This window comes from Mastomys coucha, unplaced genomic scaffold (assembly GCF_008632895.1).
Source record: "Mastomys coucha isolate ucsf_1 unplaced genomic scaffold, UCSF_Mcou_1 pScaffold18, whole genome shotgun sequence".
Classification (NCBI taxonomy): domain Eukaryota; kingdom Metazoa; phylum Chordata; class Mammalia; order Rodentia; family Muridae; genus Mastomys; species Mastomys coucha.
The window spans coordinates 88,245,867-88,264,111 of record NW_022196900.1 but is presented as its reverse complement, the minus strand read 5'-3'; the positions used below and the strand labels follow the sequence as shown (position 1 = coordinate 88,264,111).

General features: G+C 42.7%; 1 protein-coding gene across 17 annotated transcripts in view; it reads left to right on the top strand.

The window, feature by feature from the left end:
• Epb41 (erythrocyte membrane protein band 4.1) overlaps positions 1-18,245 on the top strand; it is a 161,321-nt gene that overhangs the window by 129,769 nt on the left and 13,307 nt on the right. For 8 of the 17 annotated variants that reach the window (XM_031378882.1, XM_031378881.1, XM_031378885.1 and 5 more), the window contains 2 exons: positions 16,307-16,756; positions 17,890-18,018. The exons of 1 other annotated variant lie outside the window; for it this stretch is intronic. In XM_031378882.1, coding sequence (XP_031234742.1) covers positions 16,307-16,756; positions 17,890-18,018 — 579 coding nt within the window. The remainder of the gene's footprint in view (positions 1-16,306; positions 16,757-17,889; positions 18,019-18,245) is intronic. 8 more of the 17 variants (XM_031378894.1, XM_031378897.1, XM_031378889.1 and 5 more) reach the window with 1 other exon arrangement.

Here is an 18,245-nt window from a genome sequence, read left to right as displayed (position 1 = left end):
TGGGCTCTGTAGTTTAAGAAGAAATTCAACCTCCCAACCTTTGAAAAGCCTTAAAATGAAAGTTTTAATCCAAAAAAAATCCATAAGCACTCCTTTTCTTCGAGTGTCTAATCAGTACATACAAAGGCCTTTTCTGGAAGGGGCTTTGACACCTGTGGCCTTTTTGTGAGTGTTTATGAGCTGTATGGAATAGGCACTTTTATTCTGCCTGGTATGAAGAATCATGCAGAGGTTAAATGCTGTCTTTTCATGCATAGAGAGTTGATTTCGTTTAGGGAAATGGTGCTGGTGTCCCGTGCCCTCTAGCCAGGGCAGAAAATTTCAGATTACCTACCTTTAAAAGTCCTGGAGTACAGATTAACTTGAGATCTGTATGTAAACACACTTTTCTGTAAATTAAAATATTGTTATTTCCTTATGGGATAAGTAATTGTTGCTAGAAGCAATGTTTAACTGTTATAATAAGCTTAAATGATACTTTGCTTCCTTGTACTTCAGACCTGTTCTCCCACTTGTGTTAAAAATCAATTGTTTCTAATCAGTAGCCTTGAGTCTAAGCTTTCCCTGTGACATGTGTCCAGTTTGCATGTTGATTATGAGACTTCTCTGATAGAGAGGTGAGCACGCCTTCCTCAGTGCACCGCTTAGATGCTAAATTGGTGGTTTCTCACCTGACTGTATTAACCTTGCATGATGTCACTTGCTTTCTATAGCATTTGAACGCATCAATCTGAATGAGTTGTTAACTTCTCAAATACTATTTTGGACTCTGAGTTAGACTCATCACATTGAGACTATTATATTTTATATTATTTCTTAGTGCTTTTTGGTCAATGAAATTTCTAAAGATGGCTTTTGCCTTTGAAAAGGTGGGGGGGGAGGGAGGAAGAGAGAGTAAAACAGTAAAACCAAGAAGTGTGTTGTTGTTCCTCAGTGCTCAGTAGTAGTGATCTGTTGATTTGACAGATAGGATTGTCTGATATTTACTGAACACTGCTATGGTATACTCTGTCATTATTGGACTTAGGGGAAAAAAACTGGAAAAAAAGCAAGGACCAGGCTAGATTTTTTTTTCTTTTTAAAAAAATCTAGATATATATGGTTTGTGTTACAAGTTATGTCTATTTATAACAAACACTTTGTAAATAAGCATATTTATTGATTCACTCATAAGAAAAGTGATTGCAAAGCCCTCTTAAATACTGCAGAACTGCTTTGCAGATAGAACATATAACTATAAGGATGCCTCTTTATCTGTGAAACAGATGTAAGATTTCCGTAATGAAGTAACAATCGAAATTAGCATTCTTTATGTTATTGTAGTTTTTTTTAGGAATTAAAAATTAACCTTAAAATTTTATCAGTACTTTTGTAACTTTCAAATTATATTTCCTACAGTTCCAGTTTTCATCGTTGTACACAACTTTTTATTAATTATTGTAAACATCACCCTGAATTTTGTTTCCTTTTATATTGGAATTATTTCAAATCCATTAAAAGTTTAGTGTGAGCCAATGGTACTACTGTTCAGTGTTCTGAAGTGTAGCAAGGATCTTCAAAGACCTTTGCTAACAAAGAAGCCACTTCTTATTAGTAAAGCTGCGGATAGGTGGATACCAAGTCCTTATATTGAACAGAGCTGATGAACATGGGCTCAAAAGATATATGTCATAGTTATCGGAGGACAGACATCAGCTGTTCCAGCCCCGCATGGGCTGCAGTTAATGCTGCCAATACAAGAAGCTGCAGACAGGCAGACAGCACCTCTTTCTCTCTCCACCCCCCCCCCCTTCACTCCATGCTCAGAATCATGGGCATTCCAGTAACTGGGTACCACTTTACCCTGGGCCAGCTTCTTGATGGCAGGTGCAGAAGTAATGTGGACTAAGGATATTGATGCCAATGTTAGGGTTTTGCTTTGTTTTCCTGTGAATCATTTCCAGAGTGAGCTGAGGTCTTAACTAGCTGGTGCCCATATTTCCACCTAGTTCCTTACAGACAAATCTACCTCATGAGAACAACTCTGCACCATGTTTCCGGAATTGATGATGTTCAGTCCTCAGTCCCTGAGGAGCTAGGAAGATAGAATTTTTAAAAAGCAGGCACATGTGAACCTCTTGAGATTCTTCTTGTAGTAAGCAAACAGCCATGCTTATTTCTGTCTGATCCTGGCTGATATTTGACAAAGCACTTAAAACTAGTAAAGTTAAAAATGCTTTTCCAAATTTATCCAGGTCTTAATAAATTCAGATGGTGTTCTCTGAGCAGCGCACACTTGGGAGTAAGCCCAGTTTCTATAATTTACATCTGTCGTTTAGCTGTTTGCTTATTGCTAGCATTTGTGGTATGAAGTAGATTCCATTTGCAAGTTTTACAACTTCGTTTACATAGTTAGTAAAAACTTTAAGGAGGGGACTGACTGTTGATGAAGAGTAGACTGGAATCACCTCTGGAGCTGCGCTGCTGTCATTGGGGACCCAGGGCTCCTAAGTCACTTCTGTGTTTCTATGATAAACCCACGGGGCACTCTCTATCATTGAGGCTCAGTTACTAAGACTGTGTGCTTACGCCTCACCCAGTGGTCATTTACTTAGAAAACAGAAAAACAAGATGAGCTTCTGTCTCACTGTTGCTTCTCTGAGGAACTCTGCAGAGCTGCCCTCCTCTCCTTGATGCTTCCTACACACGATGGAGGTGTGAACTTCACAGTTCTCCACATGGAAACCTCCCCTTTGTCCTGACACCTAACTACTCACTCCCTGCCCTTTGTGACCTTGGCACCAGCGCCTGAGACAAGTCCTTCTATTCTGTTGTCTGCTTGTGGGATTCCTTCAGCTGCCTCCTCTACACTACTGTGCTAGTGTTAGTGAGCTGCTTTCCTGGGTGCCGCTGTCACCTCTCATTCCTTAGGGTCCCCTTGTACCAGAGCAGATAGAAAAGCCTACTGGGACTGGCCAGAGCTAGACGGTTATGAAAGTCTGTGGTTAGGGAGTCTCTGGAGTTAGGTCAGACCAAGGCAGCAGTGGCTATGACCCTCAGGGTTAAATTTAGGGAATTTTTATTTGGTAAACAAAATTCCTGTTACCATCGATTACTATTTCCACAGGTCATAAATACAGGCTAAAAATGAAATAACTTGCCGGGCGGTGGTGGCCCACGCCTTTAATCCCAGCACTTGGGAGGCAGAGGCAGGCGGATTTCTGAGTTCGAGGCCAGCCTGGTCTACAGAGTGAGTTCTAGGACAGCCACGGTTACACAGAGAAACCCTGTCTCGAAAAAAATATTTATTTATTTATTATATGTAAGTACACTATAGCTGTCTTCAGACACACCAGAAGAGGGCATCAGATCTCACTACAGGTGGTTGTGAGCCACCATGTGGTTGCTGGGATTTGAACTCAGGACCTTTGGAAGAGCAGTCAGTGCTCTTACCCACTAAGCCATCTCTTCAGCCCATGAAATAACTTTAGAAAGTTTATCTATATGAATAGATGGCAGCTTGTTGAAATGTTTTTCCTCATTTTTTATGACTGGGTGTTTATAGTGTCCTTCCTATTACCATGGTTACAATCCTCTTTGGGGTAATTATTAGATGAGTCTAAGATTAAAACGAGGGGAAAACAAAATCCCAGCTATCTTTTCTGGTCCCTAAATCAACAAAAGCAGTTAGCTTCTTGTTTTAGTCCCCGCTGTCTTAAAGAAAAGGATGATAGCTCAGTTATTGTGTGTGTTTAGTTTTCCTGAGGCCCTGGTTTGATCCCCAGCACAATGAAAAGCAGAAAGGAGAACTGGGTGGTGGGAGGAGGGATGAGGTAAGAAGGGAAAAGGAAAGAGAGGTGAACAGGAAAATATAGTTACTTCCTGTACTCTGCAAGATGCAGAAAGAACACTTCTGATGCTAGCGTCTGACAAGATCTTAAGTCCTCTGGCCTCTGACAGTCGACTCTTGGTACAATGTCATTTAGAGACTTAGAAGCTGGCACTGCAGCTTGTGCTTGAGTACCTCCCAAGATAGATGATTGTGTTACGTTGGGGAGCTTCTCCATAGCTTCTCTTATCAGTCTTGAGTGCAGGGATTGTAAAGAGTTTGAGTTGGGTGGGATTGTACAGAACTGGTAATGCTGACATTACCAGTCTCATTACATAATGAGACTGAGGCAGGAGAGCCAGTGGAAACCAGACTAGATTACACTCTGAAAAAAAGAAAGGGAACTAAATCTCTGACCTCTTCCTGAAACTTCTTGTTAATTAAAGGCAGCTCTCTTGTGGAGCTAATCTTAGTTCTTAGCCTTTGAGGGTTGCTGTCTGTATCAACCGGTGAGCCTTTGTTTGGTTTGTTCTTTGTTTGCCACCTGCCACCTGTGGATCCCAGGTACCACCTTGCCTTGTATATAACAAACAACCAATGTGTGAACTGAATTACTAGTAACAGATGGTAATGGATAACCTCTAACTTTTACATGGACTCTCTTGTACTGAGATAAATTGGATCACTATATGCCTAATCCCTAAGAGCAGACAGCTAAGGAAGACTGTGCAGGTTGGATGCCACTATGGTAAATGTTGGTCTCTCTTGTTAACATCTTGTAATTTGCTTTGGTTTTCCTTTACCATAGCTATTGATCAGCTATTTTCACTTCAGAATATATTATCAAGACTGGCGTATGTGTTCATAATGTATAAGTCCATCTTGGGGTATAAGGTCATTAATGGAATGTTTGTTTATCTGAAATACATGACTGACATCAATCTGATACGTTTTTCTATTGTTTTATATGCTATAAAAACAAAATCTATCAAACTTACAAGAGTTGTGTGTCAGGTGGATAAGTGGTTGGCACAGCTTCTCTGAGGAGTGACACAGTAAGGTGTCAGGCTTCTCACAACTGCTCAGCTCTGCCACAGCCAGAAGCAAGATGGGATTCTGTGTGACTGCCGTCTCAGTCAGAATTACTAGACATAAAATTTGATTTTTGTACAATTTTTCATGCCACTAAATATTTTTCCCTGCCCATTTAAAAGCCATCTATTCTTAGCTTATGGCCATATAAAAACAAAGATAGACTGGAATTTGGCCTGTGGGGACTAGTTCTCAGATTTCCCTCACAGACTAGAAAGCTGATTGGCTACTTTTTTTTTTTTCTAAAAAAGTATTATTTTGTTTATGGAAGTTGGAAAACAGCATCAGGTGGATCTTCACTGGAACGTGGAATCCCATGGTAACACAGTGCCCTTGTCTTTACCTGCCTTCTCTGCGTTGACTGTGGTCCTAGTAGAACTTGCTGACTACCATCTACCCACTTGCTTTTGTTTGGATTTAAAGGACCTGTCTCCATTTTCTCATACAAAATAAAGCAATAGTAATTCCTAAGTACCTTCTCTTTAACCAGATTCTAAAATTATGTAATAAGTATGGTTTTAAAAAATAATGAGGGCTGGAGAGATGGCTTAGTGCTTAAGAGTGCTTGCTGCCCTTCCTAGAATCTGAGTTCGACCCTCAGCTCAATTGCAGTGCTCATGCTGAGGCTCACCCCTGCCCAGAACTCCAGCTCTAGCAGGGATGCAGGGCCTCAGGCCTCTGTAGGCACCTGTACTCAGGTGCAGCGCCACTCCCACACACATGTGCGTAATTAAAAATAACCCCTTTCTAAGTGAAGTGCACGTCTGTGCTTCAGTCATGCATACATTTAAGATTAGGCATTTAAGGGACTCGTTTGCTTTTCTAATTATTCTTGTCAAAATAAAAAACTTCTTTGAGTCCCTAGATCAGAGACCATTGGGGGCAGTTGTTTTTGGTAAGTTAGCAGAAAATAATGTCCTTTTAAAACTGGCTTTGTTCCCTTTTTTTGGCCTTATGTTATTGCTTGTTAGGAGTGATTCTTAATAAGCCCCAAGCCCCTTTTCCTTTCAGTCTCCTGTCCGGGATCCTTTGCTGTTAAACTTACTTAAAGAAACTGTTTACCCATTAGCATTTTAGCATGGTATGAAGCCTATAGAAACCTGCTACAGGATTTCTCTTTTCGGACATTTTCTTTGATATTTTTCTCACCTTAATTGCATTATTATTATGTAGATTTATGGTGACTAGCTCTCAGTGCAAGCCAGCCTCTGGTTGCTAGAAATTGTTAAGGAAGTTAGAGCTGGTGATACTGGACACAGGCAGATCTAAAAGAGATGGGAGGGTGGAGAGGGGAGGACTTGTACTTCAGCTGATCGACTTGAGGTGCCTGCCTCGAAGACACTGTCTGCACCCCGTGATTGCTTAGTCCTGATACAGAGAGGCATCTCTTTGCATGTGTTTAATTCCCAAAATATTGTCTTAAATCAGCTTTGTATTCATTTGACTTATTTGTGTCAAGTCTTAAAAATAATTTTTTCTAACCAATTTAACTAGTCACAGTAACTTGTAATTGCTACATTTTATTATGCTAACTTGCCTTTTGTGTGTGTGTGTGTTTTTTTAAGAGCACCGAATAAATTAGTAGTTATTAACCATCTGTTATTGCCATTCTGATCAGATTGAAGAGTGGAGTGGGTGTGAATCCGTGGGTGTGAAGAGAGCTTATTCCTATCATGTGGAATAAGAGGGGTTACTCCACCTTGAGGAAGCCCTCTCTTAGTGCCACAGCTCCAGATTGTATTGTATTTTTCTGTTGATGACTTGAACCACCAAACACTCCACACTTTGAAGTGGTCTGTTTACCAGCTCAAGATATACTCTTGTAGTAACGTCTAAGTAATAGAAAAATGCTGTTCTGTCTCTCTAAGCCATGTTCCTTTCCAGAATTTGTTGAAAATATTAGCACAGAAAGCCATTTCATTGCTGTAGGCTTTTCTTTTGTATTGCATGTAGTTCTGTGGAATCAAGGTCTGTTTTCTAGACATCAAGTTGGAGTAGAATGTTTAAGTGGTTATTAAGAGTTGAGTGAAGCTGGAAATTGTGGCACACATTTGTAATCCAGCCCTTGGGAAGCAAGAGGCAGGAGAATCAGGAATCTAAGGTTAGCTTTGTCTACACAATGAGGTCAAGGCCGGTGTGAGTCCCCGTCTCTTAAAGAAAAAGGGGGGAGGCTTTAATAAGTTTTAGAAATGAGGTTTCTGTGAAGTTTCACTTACAAATTTAATGTTCCATCACAAGTGACTGGGATTTTTGTGCTGGTTTGTGCCGCCTGTACCTGACCCTTTACAGTGTAATGAAGAAAAATTGACCAGCCAAGTTTTCTGTTCTCTCAGCCGTGTTCAGCATAACCTTTAACATTTGCTTAAGTACTCTGACTTCTGCAGATCTGCTCAGGTGTGAGATGCTCCATCTTTGATCTGTGGAGTCCTCGAGGGTGAGTGCAGTGCTAAGGCAAAATTTTCTATTAGCTAATAGTTAAAATTTTGCACCGGGCATGGGTTTTGGAGCTGTTTGCTTTTGCAGTCACCTATTTGGGGATAATCTAATAACAGGACCATCCAGAAAACCATAAAGACTGCATCTGGGAAGGCAGAGGCTAGCTCAGAACCATGCCTAGTATGTGCGAGGTGCTGGGTTCAATCTCCAGCACTTAAAAAAAAAAAAAAGTCAAAACAATTTGAAGAATTGCTGTTATTGGCAAGCTTCACTGCCTTCATTGGAAAAGAGAAACCATGTTGTATGTTCTTATCCTGAAAGCAGTCTTATCATGTCTAGGAGAATGATCAGCTCTTCTACCCAGATAGAAGCTCTGTACACTGGGAAACAGTCTTGGCCCTTGAACAGGACTGAGTCTCATGGGAACTCTGCTGAGAACCAGACTTATTTCCAGCGTACAAACTAAAAAAGATAGGGGTATGACCAAGGAAGACATGATGCCTAGGAGAAGTGCATTGTGGTCTATCGCCTCCCTCCAGGCGAGTGTTGTTAGTTTATCCCCATCGCTGTGTCCCTCTGGAAGCTGCTGGTGGCCTGAGTTTTAAAGTGGTGGGCGCTATGGTTTATAGGCTTTGGGGGTTGGAGACTAGGGATGTTTTCTTTTCAGTCATTTTTGTTCTTTCTTCATTCGTTTCCTTTTTTGGCTGAAGAATGGGCTACTGCTGCCTGCCCTGTCATCTTTATGTGCTGTTTACTCGTGGCTTTTTACCGAAGAAGCCGTTACCATGTCTGATTTATCTTTTATTGCAAGTGCCCATTTAAAAGCGATTTTGAAAGTAAATGTTGTTTTGTTAATTACCAGGTTGATGTTCATTCTGGTTATTATACAATCAAGGAAAACACTGACATTTGTAGTTTCTCAAAAGAGAGAAGAGATTATAAATATTTGTCATGTTAACGTATAATGTTATATGTTAGATTTTTTTTTCAGCCTTTTCCTGGGGCAGTTAAAGCCTTCTTATCTGAGACATGAGACTTTGCCATTTTTTTTTTTTAAAGACAGTAGAGACAGAGCACTCGCAGAGAACTGATGCTCCCAGGGTTGGGGTTGACAGCTTTTTCCCCTTGCATGTTGCAGACCATCTGGGAATATTTCAATGTTGCTAATACATGTGACTGTGATATTTATTGTCTACCCTAGTTAAGGACGAGGAGCTGGACTCTTCTGCTGGTGTCTTCCTTCTGTGCTTAGTGAGATAGCCGAGACCCCTGCCAGCTCTGTGGGCCTTTGCAGTACAGTGTAGTGTGTTTCTTACTGGGTTTGCAAATCAAGGGTAATGTGCTTTTGGAGGTATTGTGTCTGCGTGAGCCTTGTACCCCCAATCCTACGGTCACCTCTGCCACTCTGCTTTCTTATTAAACTTGTCTGTGGGGCTGGGGAGACGGCTCAGCGGTTAAGAGCCCTGGCTGCTCTTCCAGAGGTCCTGAGTTTAATTCCCAGCAACCACATGGTGCCTCACAACCATCTGTAATGGGATATGATGCCCTCTTATGGTGTGTCTGAACACAGTGACAGTGTACTTGTATTAAATAAATAAATCTTAAAAAACAAGCAAACAAACAACCAACCTAGGTGTGGCAATGTGCACCTGTAACTCTGGGGCTTTGGGTCGCAGAAAAAGGAAGCTCCTATAACAGCCAGCTCTAGGTTCAGAGAGTGTCCTGCCACAGAAACAAGATGGAGAGAGACCAAGTAAGATGCTTCAAATCAACCTTTGGACCCCATGTGCACAAACAGGTCACTCTACCTGCACTCGTACATACACACACAAAACTTTAAATCAGTATACTATTTTTTTAAAAAGCCTAACAGACCGCTTTCTTCTTAACATACAGAAACACTAACTAATAAGAGTTTAATGTATCAATTTTTCTTGAGATATGTGTGTTTCAGCTAGCCCCAAGTCGTGGCAGACAATGGTACAGAGTTGATTGTACCATTAAGTACATACATAAAAAGCCAGTGCAGTTTTTTTGTTTGTTTGTTTTGCTTTTTTGTGACAAATTACAAAACAAAATGTAGAGAATATGAAGCCTCTGGTAGTTTTTAATAACCATGGTGGGTTTTGTTACAGGTGCTAAATACAAGGCACTCTTGGAAGATCTTAATTTCAGAAAGCAAGCGTTTGAGTAATTACAACATAGAAAGATATGCTTTGAGGCTTAGAAACAGCAATGAGCTAGTTACACTTTAAAATGGTGGTAGATTTTGTGATTAATCAGGATTACCTTTTTAATGTTGGATATCTATATAAGAAGTAGCCTTTTAAAATAGCCCATTGAGAGGTGATGGGTGGTTGAGAGTCCTAGCTGCTCTTCCAGAGGTCCTGAGTTCAATTCCCAGCAACCACATGTTCCCACACAACTATCTATAATGGGATCTGATGCCCTCTTCCGGCATACAGGTGTACATGTAGACAGCACTCATAAACATCAAATAAATAAATAAATATTTAAATATCTATTTAAGATAGATAGATACATTTGAGCTGGGGAGGTAGCTCAGGGGTAAGCACCTGCCTCTCGGGCTGAGGACCTGGGTTTGAGTCCTCAGGTGATTCACCCACACGGATAGGTGGGCATGGTGAGGAACATCAGCACCCCAGTGCTCCTGCAAGAAGACGGGAGGAGACAGAAGATCCTCCAGAAGCCCTGGGAGCAGCGGCCTGACACACAGAGCAGCAAGGTTCAAAAAGATCCCGTCTTGATAGCGCCCGCAGTCAGCCTCTCTCACTCCACGCACACATGCCCTGTGGAATACATGCATGTGCTGTACATGCTACCCATGTGTGTGCTCAGACACGGGGGCGTACAGACACATACTGTATTCATGCACGCATGCAAAATACCCTGTCCAGTGTTCCTCTCTTGGTTCAAGAATATTTATTAAATATGTGCATAGTGTTTATTCAATTCTTCTATCACAGTTTTTTTTCCCCAAGATTCTTAACTGGAGATATTCTGTAAAGTACACCAAGAATAAGGGCTAGAAATGTAGCTCAGTGGTGAAACATTTTCCTTGTGCAGAAACCTTGGTTTAATACCAGCATCATACAAATTCGAACATGCATATGTGCCCCTCCCCTCTCTGCTGAAGACTGCTTGAAACCTTGACAAAGGGTAAAAAGATGAACCTCCTCCATTAAATCAGTAATCTTGCTCAAGAGCGCCTGCCCCTGCATTGGGACCAGGTGTACTGGTCTGTACCGCTCTGCTTCATGCTTCTTTGCTGAAAGGAATATAAATGGGGACTAAGAGTACAGCGGATGCTCTGGGCTCAATCCCAGAGACTTCTGTCAAAATCTAGATATAAAACATACTACTGGTGCATGTCTTCAGTGTATATCACTAAGCAGAGTTATTCAGATGGAGGTGGGGGAACACTGATTTTATATTTTATATTTCTAATTGCTATTATGACTTTGGGTTTTTACTATTCTGTTTCCTCCAATACTGGGGATCAAACCCTGGGTTTTGGTACCTGCTAGGCAAGTCTCCGCCGCTGACCTCAGCCATTGATAGAGCTTTAACAGGCGAGTAGTAATTTCTGTTGCATGTCTTCATTGTTCCAGAGGCAAATTTATAATGTTAAAATTTACTAGGGAATGAAATCTAGATTTAGTCAGATTTGTAATTTGTATTTCTAAGAATATCCCTGCCGTTTATATATTAACTATCCATCATCAATCATTACTGATGAAAATTATCATTATCATTATCATTATCACTATTGTGTTAGGGGTGTGGTTGTATACTTGTTAGAGGACAGCTTGGTAAGATCCATTCTCCTGCATATACATGAGTTCTTAAGTTAACTGTGATTGGGCCACTCACCTTTTCTTCCTCCCTTGTTTTGAAAAAAGCTTAGTAGGCTAAGAGGTGTCAAACTAAGTAGCCTAGGCTGGCCTTGAACTCATGACCCTTTTTAAGTGTATGAGGACCTGAAACATCATGTTATTGAGAGAAGGTCAGTCTTCCAAGTCAGCAGTTTTCCTTCTTCCCTCATTTTGGCAGCTGGTGGCAGCCTGAGGTGGAGGCCCGGGGTGTCAGCCTGAGGTGGAGGCCTGAGGTAGAGGCCTGAGGTAGAGGCCTGAGGTGGCAGCCTGAGGTAGAGGCCTGAGGTGGAGGCCTGAGGTGGAGGCCTGAGGTGGAGGCCTGAGGTGGAGGCCTGAGGTGGAGGCCTGAAGTGCATCCTGGCAGGTTCCCAAGAACCACTCTGCTCTTCACCTGTTTCTCTTCTGTCTACCCAGAGTCTCACTCTGTAGAGAGATAAGACAAGATGATGCTAGGTACATTTCTCCTTTTCCTCTGAGACAGGTGCTGGTTTCCTCTCACAGCCCGACAGCTCAAAGGCAGCACTGACCTTCACCAAGAAGAGAACAAGCGAAAGATAAACAGGGGAGAAATTATTACGAAAATATGACTTCAGGAAAATATGACTGACTTCTGCTTAAGTAGAATAATCTTAGAAAGGTTTTTCAAAATGTGTTTTTACTGTGCTCTCTTATATTAGACTTTTAGGCACAACTGTGGCTGTTGCCGTAGTCTCTTTAAATGTGTGAGTCTTTTCAAAGTAACCTGAAAGAAAAGACTAGATTGGGTTTAATGGGTGGCAGCAGATACCTAACACTTATAGCAAACTCCCAGTGTTTCCTGAGAAATTTTGGATACAATCTCATTGAACATGTAGAAAGCCTTTGGGGTGGGGGGAATCTGTTTTCTTCAACAAAATATATTGAATCTCATACTTAGTATGCACCATGAACTTTTGGGGGAGGGTTGTACTTTTGGGGGGGGTTCCAGACAGGGTTTCTCTGTATAGCCCTGGCTATCCTGGAACTCACTCTGTAGACCAGGCTGGCCTCGAACTCAGAAATCTGCCTGCCTCTGCCTCCCAAGTGCTGGGATTAAAGGCGTGCGCCACCATGCCTGGCTGGGAGTTGTACTTTTGAGACAGGATCTCACGTATTCCAGGACCTCAAACTGAGTATATAACCAAAGATGGCCTTGAACTTCTGATATCTTGTGTTTACCTCAGGAGCTATTATCTTTTTAATTGAGACTGAACTCTCAAATGATTTTCCTATTCAACTAAACATTTTCCAATATTTTTCTAATGGACTTTCTTTTCATTTTTATATATATGAGAGAGAGTGGTGTGCATGTGTGTGTGTTCCAATATGTAGTTCTGGATAGTGTGGCACTCATGTAGACCAGGAGGCTGGCTTGGACTCACCGAGCTCTGCCTATGTATATCAAGTGTAGGATTAGAGATCTGTACAACCATCCCTGGGCCTTCTCATGTGCTTGAAACCAGCATATTGCCTGGTGCCTTATACAGGTATCTGGTCTCTTATTGTAGCCTGCTTCTCCCTTGAGTCTTCCAACAGTCCAGATAAGCAACATCTAGACCAACAGACACCTCAGTCTCATAAAGCCTCAATTTTGCCTTTCGCTGTGGATGGTTTAGACACAGCCATATGTCAAGTCATATTTCTGGCAATATCCCTTCGTAGTTTCTAGGCTAATTTGGTATCATGCAGTTGTGCAGTATTATATAATACTGTGGTCTATGCTGATGATCGTGGCCAAAGGCAGCAGCATTGTCAGTTAGAATTCTTCATGGACGTTAGCTGCCAAATTATGGGTTTCTCTTGTCATGAGACTTTATATCCCCTGGCCAGTCTTATCTTCTGTCTTTTCAAATGTCTTGAAAAATGTAATGTCAGCCACTAAAATATGTCCTCCCATGGGTTCTTTGGGTGGTCATCGTGCTTCTTAAGATTCAGCTGTTGGAATGGTCATTCTTCTTAGTCAGACATGTGCATTAGTCCTCTTAGAATCCTGCCTTGTGCTGTGAGAAGGGAGGAGTCCCAGAACCAGGGGCAGAGCTGAATCCAAACCCTAGCTTAAGCTCTTTATTCCTCCATTTATAAAATCAGGATAATGATTACACAAAGTGAGATAACAAAGGATTAAATGAGGTACTAGGGAGGTAGTCTAGTGGAACCCAGAAACCAAGTAAAAATACTAGGTGTGGTGGCACATGCTTAATCCCAGCACTAGGGTGATGGAGACAGGAGGATCCCAGGGCTCGCTCACCGACCAGTGATTAGCACACTCCACACCAGTGAAAACCTTTGTCTCTTAAAAACCAAGTGGCGCTTAAGTGAAGCTAGTAAATGTTAAAACAGACAATTGGCTAGGGTAAGTATTCCAGGATGAAAATGGCCTGGGTAAGTGAGCTGGCTCTCAGTAAAGGTGCCCAGTCCAACTGCCAGAGATCCAACCCTGAGACCCACATGGTGGAAGGAGAGAATTGGCTTCCACGAGTTGTCCTCTGACCTCCACATATGCAGGTACACACCCCCACACCTGTACACAAACACATACAGAGAACACAGAGACCTAGCACACTAGACAGACGGTGCTACCATTTATCAGCACTCGAAGGTGAGCATAGTACATCCTTCTAAGGGAGATAGGAGATGTCCAGTAAATGGCTGGCAATGTTGCCCGCAAGATCAGACAGTGGTACCAACCAGAGAGGTTGACCTGGTCTTAGAGTGTGTCACATGGCTAACCAAGCCAACCGCTGCCAGTCTTCCCTCTGTTTATGACAGCTCATGCATGCAAGGCACTGTGAGTATTTATTAAATTGACATTACTCTCACTACAGCTTGAACCTTTGGTCTTTTCTATATTTGCTTTAGGGGGAGGAAAATCAATATGTTTAATTGTTGCCAAGCCTGAGTTTAGTCCCTAGGGCCTCCTGAGGAGGGAGAAAGAACCATTAGCCCTGCCCAGGGGCATACAAAACAGAACAAAACAAAATCAAAAAGAGGTTTTCCCCTAAACAATGTTTAATTAACAAATAGCTTCTTGATGGCAGTCTGTCACATCATTTCTGCAGACTGACACAAAGCTGGCCTGCCAGGCATGTTGTATACCCATAATTCCCGCACTTGAGAAAGTTAATCACAAATTCAAGGCCAGCCAGGGACACATAGTGACACTGTTCTTTCTTTAAAAAAAAGCGAACACCAATAAAGTTGACCATTGTTTAGATTGTGTAGTTGTCATAATTTGCCAGCCTTCCAGTTGTAGGAAAATTATGTAGAGGAGTTTTGGTACTCCTCTGCGTGTGGATGGGCTTGGTACTTCCCAGAGCTGGGATGGGGCACATCGTGAGAAGGCCCATTTGTGAACTATTTTCAGTCGATTCTTTAGAGGGAAAAAAAAAATCCAAAAGTTTATGGTATAAGGGTGCAGAAAGTAGTCCAGTGTGTTCGTAACGATGACAAACCAGTTCCTGTATCCTCTGGGCCTAGCACATCATAGCTGCCCTGCTGATTGGTTGAATTATGTGAAGGGACCTTAAAGTTGAAAAGTGTTTTCATAGATGTTATTATACTTTCATACTTTCATATCTACTTTCATAGATGTTATTATACTAAGACTTCTACAAGCTCAGCTAAATGTTAGTCTCATTTTAAATATGAAGAAACTCATATGCTATTTAGCCAATATATGTTATGTGTCTGATCTATGGAGAACTAAATTCCCACCCCCTCAGCTCTCTGGCATGCCCTATGTAATACTTATAACTGACTAGTGAGAGATGTCCTTGCCTGATTCAGCATGGACCTGGTCCAGATGCTCTTCAGCTGCATGTGTGAAGATGGCTCAGGAGAGAAGTAGATCCAGAGTTCAGGGCCTTCAGAGGGCGATATTTTATGTTCACTACAAAATGGGCTGATTTACAGGGGAAGAGCAGTGACTTTTAAATATAAGTGGATAGGCAGGTAGGTAGGTAGATGATTGATGATTGATTGATTGATTGATTGACTGACAGACTGACTGACTGGCACTGGTGCAAGTTGTGTATTTTCTCCAGGAACACCTTCCTAGAAGAACCCCTTTCCCACATAGCATGTAAAGCAGTAAAATGATCTTTCTGAGATCTGAGACCTGAGTGGTCCTAACCCCACACACGGGAGCGTCTCCCCCTAACAGCCAGAGTCAAACTGCTGAGGATGCCTAGAAAGTCAAGCTAGAGGCGCAAGGAGTGTCTGGCGAATTTTAAGTTCATATTACTTTATATGTGTGACTGCTTAATTTTTCATGATGAACTGCTTCAGAGCCACAAGTTTAAAAAGTGATGCAGTAAAAGCTAAATAAATATGAACATCTATGTGTATGTATGTATGTGCGTGTACATATATACATGTGTACATATCCATCCCATGTCCCATGAGGAGAGGCATGTAGATGGAGGAACCTGGTTCCTGGACTTTCCTCCCTCTGTGGATGGCATGTTGGGCAGTTCATCTGTGCAGAAGCGTGCCAGCTGCTGCCCACTTCCCTTCCCCTGGCATCAGGCCTGCCATCAGGATCAGGTCTGAAGCCATGGATGCACATGGACTCTACTCCTGTCTCCCTGCTGACAGAAGTCTAAATCTTAGATTCCTCTTAAGGACTATTTGATGTCCTCAGTGTGCAGATAGGAGAACTCACCCAGAACATGTTTTGATGAACTTCCAAGTTACTTTGTCTTGTGCATAACTGAGCCAGTGAGAAGGCGTGACAGAGTAGCTCCTTTAGGTATGACTGCAGATGCTGTATTCCGAGGGCTGTAGGCAGATGGATGTGCATAATAATGTGAGGTGCACTGAAACTGTTCTCCTGTTGACTGTGGTCCAGAAATAGGTCCAAACAAAGTTGGAACTGCTTAAGCTGCTGACCCGTGTGTGAATAGTTGTTCTTTTGACCATCTTTGCAGCTAAGAGTCTTGGTGGTAATAACATTAATATGTTTGAGCCTTCCTGAGCATCCTTACTGATTCTCAGAGTTTCACTCCGATTTCTCCACTTACCATGATCTCACTTTGTGTGTGTCATTCATTTGTAGAGTGTAAATGGCATTCGAACAGAGGAGGTGGCTACCGTGACAAAAGGGCCACCCGCCTACCCTGCCTCTGAAGGGGAGTGCCCCAAGCAGTCATTAGTCCCTAGTCAGAGCCTGATGACCACCCCACCAGCGTCTCCACAGAGCTTTGGTTCTGGCTTCCTCTCCATAAACAGCAAGGAGGCGGACGAGAAGGAGCAGGGGGCAGCTGGCTATCTTGATGCTGAAGAGATGCCAACAGGCCCAAGTGGGGAATGTTTAGGAGTGGAGGGACAGGCCAGTGCGTTAAGTCTCCAAGTAACTCCAGCTCCCTGCCAGCTGCAACTCGGTGGGAAAAAGGCAGCCAATAGCGAAGAGCCGGGTCCAGCAGCGGAGACCCTTGAGGCCCAGAGCGGATCCTTTCTTGACTCTCCTGTGGGTAACCAGTTCCCCACCCTCATTCGAAGTTTCCAGGTAGTAACCGCTGTGACAATGCAGGTCTAATGACACTCTTTGGGAGAGGGCTGGCATCTGGTCTGTGGAGGAGGCGAGGTGGTAGTGGTGGTAAAGGGTGTGGTCTCTGCTGTTGTCAGAGTCACAGTTAAACGTGAAGCCCTGGGTGGATTAAAGAAACTCTGTCAGAGGAATAGACTCTGACTAGGCACATTTTTCTCTTAGAATGACTTAACGAAACTCTTAGGAATAAACTCCAGCTACTTACCTTGGAGCAGCAGGTGTAAGTTGGTTCCTCTTTCCATCTCAAGGCTGAGCTATGGTGAGAGGTGAATTACGGATACTCCTGTGGGAGGAGCCTTCGGAGTCCTAAGACCATGCTCAAGGACTCTCCAGTACTCCTCACTGACACGTGACCACTCTGTTGTCCAGCCCACCACTTCCACTGCCTCCTCCTGGGGTTCTTTGATCTTGGGCACTAACTTCTGCACTAAGGTGAATGGCCGCTTAACCTTATCATGATTGAATGGTAGTTTTAGGGTGATTGATATCCTGGGAAAGGTGAACAGATCAGCAAAAAGGCCTGTGGCATTCCACTAATGTTCATTCTTTCGGAATTCTGAAATTAATCACCAGGTGGTGGGAAAACTAATTTTTTTCTTTCTGGTTTTCCAAATACTGTTTCTTCTCGGTAATCCCAAAGTGAACATCTGACATTGATTTGAAAGAAGTTAATGAATTCCAAGGAAATGTGTTCCAGGGCTTCTGCTGCTCCATGTACGTTTGTACTTAGTAGGGAAATGTGCCTGGTTTTCTTAATTATAATGTCCAGTCACAAGGACGAATAGAAGTGATTTCTATTTGGCAAGTAATTTTATATTCAAATTCTGAAGGTTGGTCTGAAGTGTTTTATATCGCCGGTCATAAACTGTCTGGCGTTATAATTTTCCATTAAGCTTATGAAAGTGGCTGCAGTGATAGCTCTTTCAAGACGTGGCACCTTGTCAGGACCTTTTGGGAATCGTGTCCTTTGGAGAGAGACTCCAGCCTTTGCCCGATTCAAGCCAATGCTTTGATCAGATCAGGGTCAGAAGGTTCAGCTCTCCACGGCCTGCAAGAAGATCTGGCCAACTCTGTCTCTTTCCTGTCCACAGCCTCCTCTGGTGAAGACTCAAACTGTCACCATCTCAGATACGGCCAGTGCTGTGAAAAGTGAGATCCCAACCAAAGACGTCCCTATTGTCCACACCGAGACCAAGACCATCACCTATGAGGCTGCCCAGGTAAGGCATGTCTGCTGCTTCAGGGTAAAGACTGGACAGCTCAGCTGATGAGCGTACTCGTCCTGCATGCATGAAGACCTGGGTTCAACCCCAGAACCACAGAAAACCGGATCTGGTTTGGGCTGGGAAGATGGTTCAGTTGGTAAAGCACTCACTCGCCTCACAAGTACGAAGACCTGGCTTCAGCCCTCCAGAATCTTTAGATGGAAGCTTGCAGGCCCACTAGT